The 6,686-nt window shown below is 32.9% G+C and overlaps 1 protein-coding gene across 2 annotated transcripts in view; it reads right to left on the minus strand.

Moving 5' to 3' along the window:
• The window catches only part of fxr1 (FMR1 autosomal homolog 1), a 23,251-nt gene extending 18,580 nt beyond the window's left edge, over positions 1-4,671 (minus strand). For both annotated transcript variants that reach the window (NM_201301.2, NM_001312881.1), the window contains exons 1-3: positions 4,586-4,671; positions 1,040-1,092; positions 866-959 (exon numbers count right to left, since the gene is read on the minus strand). In NM_201301.2, the coding sequence (NP_958458.2) occupies positions 866-959; positions 1,040-1,092; positions 4,586-4,636 (198 nt within the window). In that variant the 5' untranslated portion in view covers positions 4,637-4,671. The remainder of the gene's footprint in view (positions 1-865; positions 960-1,039; positions 1,093-4,585) is intronic.
• Between the last annotated feature and the right edge of the window lie 2,015 nt (positions 4,672-6,686).

Genomic DNA, 6,686 nt, shown 5'->3' on the forward strand with positions numbered 1-6,686 from the left:
GTCTGATTTAATTATATTCAAGCAACAACAAAGATATTTTGAAGAACAGTGGAAACTGCTTATAGTACTTATAGTAATAAAACACTTTTATAGTATTCTAGCTTTTATAGTATTTGTTTTATTACTTTGGAAGTCAACGGTGACAAGTTTCCAACATTCTTCAAATTATCTTCTTTTGTGTTCAACAAAAGAAAGAAACTTAAACAGGTTTGGAGCAAGTGTGATTAAATGATGATGATATTTTTATTTTTAAGGTGAACTATCCCTTTAAGAAGCTTTGTAGCGCTTGCAGCAGAGAAAAAGCAAACAGTGTCACTGCTGATAGAGGTCTTTAATTTATTCTCGAGTGTTAATAATAATACACTGTATTTTCAGACAGCGCCTTTCTAGACTTTAAATGTTGACTCCAAATTATGCTAAAAACAACTGATAACAAAACTGCCAAACATATTTATTAAAAGCATGATATAGAAAGCTGATTAAAAAGACTTGATAAGCTTTCTTGGACTTTTCGGTTTCTAATGTTTTTAATTTCTGATGATTTAGATGTCAGATTTTAAAATATTAAAGCAACAGCAAAGATATTTTGAAGAATGCTGGAAACCGGTAACCATTGACTTCCACAGTGATAAAACAAATACTATAGAAACCAATGGTTACTGGTTTGCAACATTCTTCAAAGTATCTTCTTTTGTGTTCAACAGATATATTCTCAAACAGGTTTAAAACAAGTCAAGTGTGATTAAATTATATTATTTTAAACTATCCCTTTAAAATGAACTATCCCTTTAAGTAGCTTTGCAGTGCGTCTAAGAGTGAAATAACACATAGTGCTGCTGCTGCTGATACAGGTATTTTTGCTCACCTCCACCTCTTCTCCTTCCCCGATCTCCTTCTTGGTGTCTGCGGATGGCGGTAACCGAACATCGCTGAAGGGCACTTGTCTCTCTGGCTGCCAGCTGAGAAAATCATTTCCACATCATGATGTTCATCTGCTCATTTAAACTGTATTACAATTCAACTGTTTGCTTCTACTCACTTATTCTCGAACGAAATGGAGAGCGAGTCATCGTGAACGTCTCTGACAAAGCCCTGGAATAAAGACAATTACACAGATTATTAGCTTATTCTTTATTCTAACTAATAAGTAAATAATAGTACTAATAGATGATATATTTCCCTCTTTTCCTTACCTCCGTCAATCTATTGATTTGTTTACTTCTTGATTGTTAAGGATCACGAAAATTTCTTTATATTATTTTGCCCCTTAAAACTCTTGTATCTGTTTATTTGGTAAATACTTAGTTATCATATTTGCTACTATTGTTTATGATTTGATTTTGTGGTACATTTGGAATATATCCTATTGCACATGCTTGTGAATTTTGCCTCCGATCATACAGCAGGGAAAATAAGTATTGAACACATCACCATTTTTCCTCAGAAAACATATTTCTAAAGGTGCTGTTGACTTGAAATCATAACTGGATGTTGGTAACAACCAAAGAAATCCATTTATGCAAAGAAAACAAATCTAACCAGTTTATAAATGAAGTTCTGTGTAATAAAATGAAATGACACAGGGAAAAGTATTGAACACATGAAGAAAGGGAGGTGTAGAAAGACATGGAAAGCCCAGACAGCAGCTGAAATCTCTCAGTAGCTCTTCAGCAACTCTCTGTCCTTCCTCAGTGCAAATGAATATCAGCTGCTTCAGTCCAACATCTACATTAGCAGGAGGATGAAGATGAACCCAGGGTGGACATTTCAGCAAGACAATCATCCAAAACACAGCCGAGGAGACTCTCAGATGCTTTCAGTGAAATAAAACCAAGCTGTAGAATGGCCCAGCCAAACAACTAATTAATTTTTTTATTATTTACCAAAATCTGTTTCAATTGCAATTAAATTTTTTGCTATTTTATTTTGAATTACATTTTATTAAGCGTGTCCTGTTATAAAATTTAAAAATGTATGATAGTGATTTATTTCTATATTTTTTAAGCTGTTAAAATAATAGATGGATGAAGCAAGACACATTTTAACATTTGAAAAAAAGCATATAAATACATAAAATAAAAAATAAAAAAAGATATTAGTCTTAAATACTAATAGTCCTCTGTGATACTAAAATAACTTTTATTATTATTATAATTATTAACATTATTACCAATAACAAAATAATTATACAGTAAAAAATAAACACATTTAAATAAAAGCTAAGAATTAAATAAAATACAATAAACCTAACTTTTTTACTATTTTAAAATATATTTTGATTTAATTCAGATTTTGATTCAGATTGTATTAGGTGTCTCCTGCGAAACTGTATGATAGTGAATTATTTATATTTATTTTTTTAAGCTGGTAAATAGATGGATAAAGCAAGTCATATTTTAAAGTTTGAAAAAAAGCATATAAATAAATATCAAATTAAAAGAAAATAAAAATAAAAGATAACGAGGTGTTAATAAAAACGAATAGTTTTTAGTTATACAAAAATACCTATATTATTCTGATAAACAATATTAAAGCAATCATATAGTACAAAATAAGCACATTAAAATATCATATAGAAACAGAAATAAAATACTAACAAATATACATTTTTTACTGTTTTAAAACATATTTTCAATTACATTTTATTAGGTGCCTCCTGTTAAAAAATGTAAAAATGTATGATAGTAATTTATTTCTGTATTTTTTAAGCTTATAAAATAATGGATGGATGAAGCAACGCACATTTTAACATTTGAAAAAAGCTTATAAATAGATAAAATAAAAAAGATTATTGAGTCTTAATAAATACTAATAGTCCTCAGTGATATTAAAATAACTATCACTATCATTGTAATTATTAATATCAATAACAAAATAATTATATAGTACAAAATAAGCACATTAAAATAAAAAGCTAAGAATTAAATACAATTTTATTAGGTGTCTCCTTCGAAAATGTATGATAGTGACTTATTTTATTTATTTTTCAAGCTGATAAATAGATGGATAAAGCAAGGCATATTTTAACGTTTGAAAAAAAGCATATAATTAAATATCAAATTAAAAGAAATCAAAAATAAAAAGATAATGAAGTGTTAATAAAAAATAAGTTCTCAGTTATACTAAAATAGCTATATTATTATTCCTATGATTATAAACAATAATAAAGCAATCATATAGTACAAAATAAGCACATTAAAATATCATATAAAAACTGAAATAAAACATATTTACAATTACATTTTATTAGGTGTCTGATGTAAAAAGAAATATATAATTTTTTAATCTGGTAAAAATATGAATGATAGATAAAACAATTTTAACAAATGAAAAAAAAAAAAACATTTAAAAAGAACACTGTAATTAATTTTTTCCATTTTTGACCTGTAAATAAAAAAAAATACTTGCTCCCTACAATCTTCCCAGTCAGACACACACACACACACAGAAACAAACACCCAACATTTCTGAAGCTGCTTTATTTTAACAAATCCCTAAATATGATCTGAATCATTATTATAATGAATGACTCACGAATACAGCAGAAGCATATTTACATAAACCGTGCTTGATCATTCACCAAACATGTTGATGACTAAAACACAAAAGAAGTGTTAGTAAATGTGATGATAAATAAAGTCAAACTGATAAAAACCGGTCAGCACTGCCCGCTCAGTGGCAACCAACTCCAAAATGGTTGCAGGAATGCCATAAAGCTCATCTTAAAATAGCCTGGTGTTAAAATATCTGCTGCGCTGGACGACAGATGAAGATGGACAGCGGACAGCTGAGAATCGCACAAGCACTGAATAACTAAGATCTTCAATAATGTGCAGAAAACAATATTGACCTACACTAAATACAACCCTAGGTTGGTCTTCAAAAAGACAACTTGAGATTAGGAGACTGTATATTAAATTTGGACCAGCAGCATTTGATCTAATATCTTCTGGCCACACCTTAAATTATGATTATGAGTGTCCTGGCGTCTTTGTATCTCAAACTAGCTTCCATTAGAGTAATACAAGCACTCTTGCTCAACTAAACAGTTTTACTTTCATTATAAATGAACACAAATGGTTGTTTTTTGTGTGATGTGCTTAACACATAGCATTAGACAGCAGGTTTATGGGCAACAATGTACAATTTCTAGCTGTTATATTAACTTTTGTGTCGTGTTATGTTTTCTCAGAGAGCTTATTGCGATTCTGTTGTTATAGATGAACACAATCAAAGGGCTGAGTGAATAGTGATCAGGAACACCTAAACTGAAAGCAAAAGTATATTATTTCAACCATAATTCCCCGACTCTTCACTGTTAAACTGCGTCTGTGTGTGTCGTCGAGGTTAAACCACAGTTAGCATTATATAAAATGCAGTTTCTTATTTAAATATCATCACCGCGCTGCTGCTAACCGGCTAACGGCTAACAGACAGACACTGAGCCGAGCACTGTTTATACGCGATAAAGTGACTGATGTAGATCGTTTTATAACGTTTACTTGAGGTTGTTAGCATGTTTGACGTCTTAAGAGACAGATGCGTGTGTGTAGTGAGACATGATGAAGTACAATGATGCATTTACCTTATAATAAGCTCCATTGGAGCCACGGACCTCCACCGTCAGTTCCTCCATGTTGAGCGCGAAGAGGATGCTGGGTAAAGTTCCAGAACTCTACAGGACTCAGAAGGGAGCCTTGAGGAACTCCTGCACTAAACATGGAGAACTCCTTTGGGTTTGTTTTCTGTGATGTTTATTCTCAAGTATTATTAATACTAATGATGATAATGATTCGTTTTTGACAGCGCCTTTCTAGACTCCTAAGGTCGCATTACAACAAACATAGCAAAAACTATTGATAAAACATTACTGAAAAACATTTCTAGTTCATGAATGAGAGAATTTTTAATACAAACACATAAACATATTCCTAAATTGAGAATTAATCTACTAAAAATGATTAAATTATAGGAAAAAAAATCTAATTTTTCATATATTTCCATATTTCCATGGCAATGCTAAACAGTTTCTCCTACATTCGCAGTGTTTTTGGCTCAATGTAATGTCTCTACGTTTTCTGGGTGGTTGCCATGACAATGCTAAACAGTTTCTAAGGTGTCTTCAGTGTTTTTAGTTCATTGTTATGTGGTTTCCAGAGTGTTCTGGGTGGTTGCCATGGCAATGCTAAACAGTTTCTAATGTGTCTTCAGTGTTTTTAGTTCATTGTTATGTGGTTTTCAGGGTGTTCTGTGTGGTTGCCATGGCAATGCTAAATGGTTGCTAAGATGCTCTCAGTGGTTTCAGACCATTGTAATGTGGTTGCCAAGGTGTTCTGGGTGGTTGCCATGGCAATGCTTAACAGTTTCTAATGTGTCTTCAGTTGTTTTAGTTCACTGTTATGTGGTTGCCAGGGTGTTCTGGGTGGTTGCCATGGCAATACTAAATGGTTGCTAAGGTGTTCTCAGTGGTTTCAGTTCATTGCAATTTGGTTGCTGTGGTGTTCTGTGTGGTTGCCATGGCAATGATAAATGGTTGCTAAGGTGTTCTTAGTGGTTTCAGCTCATTGTAATGCGGTTGCCAGGGTGTTCTGTGTGGTTTCCATGGCAATGCTAAATTGTTGCTAAGGTGTTCTCAGTGGTTTCAGCTCATTGTAATGTGGTTGCTGTGGTGTTCTGGGTTGTTGCCATGGCAATGCTAAATGGTTGCTAAGATGTTCTCATTGTTTTTAGCTCACTGTAATGCTGTGTATAGGGTGTTCTGGGTGGTTGTCATAGCAATGTTAAATGGCTGCTAAGGTTTTCTCAGTGTTTTTGGCTCACTGTAATGTCTCTACAGTGTTCTGGGTGGTTGTCATCACAATGCTAAACAGTTTCTAAGGTGTCTTCAGTGTTTTTAGCTCATTGTTATGTGGTTGCCAGGGTGTTCTGTGTGGTTGCCATGGCAATTCTAAATGGTTGCTGAGGTATTTTTAGTTGTTTCAGCTTATTGTAAGGTGGTTGCCATGGCAATGCTAAACAGTTGCTAAGGTGTTGTCAGTGTTTTTAATTCATTGTAATGTGGTTGCTAGAGCGTTCTGTGTGGTTGCCATGGCAATGCTAAACAGTTGCTAATGTGTTCTTAGCTTATTGTAATGTGGTTGCCATAGAAATTCTAAATGGTTGCTAAGGTGTTCTTAGTGGTTTCAGCTTATTGTAATGTGGTTGCTGTTGTGTTCTTATGTAATGCCATGGCAATGCTAAACAGTTGCTAAGGTGTTCTTATTGTTTTTAGCTCAGTGTAATGTTGTTTATACAGTGTTCTGAGTGGTTGCCATAGCAATGTTAAATGGTTGCTAAGGTGTTTTCAGGGTTTTTGGCTCAATGTAATGTCTCTACGGTGGTCTGGGTGGTTGGCATAGTAATCCTTTACTGTTGCTAAGGTGTTATTGTTGTTTTTAGCTTATTGTTATCTGGTTGCTATGGCAATTCTAAATAGCTGCTAAGGTGTTTTCATTGTTTTTAGCTCATTGCAAGGTTGTTACTAGGGTGTTCTGGGTGGTTACCATAGCAATGCTAAACAGTTGTTTTCAGTGTTTCAGCTCATTGTAATGTGCCTGGTTTCTAAATGTTCTCAGGCCATTTTTTGTTCAGTGTTGCATGGCTATTTATTTGTGATGAATCTTGCACATGGAGTTTAATACTTTTTT

The sequence above is a fragment of the Danio rerio genome, chromosome 22 (genome assembly GCF_049306965.1).
Source record: "Danio rerio strain Tuebingen ecotype United States chromosome 22, GRCz12tu, whole genome shotgun sequence".
NCBI classification, from domain to species: domain Eukaryota; kingdom Metazoa; phylum Chordata; class Actinopteri; order Cypriniformes; family Danionidae; genus Danio; species Danio rerio.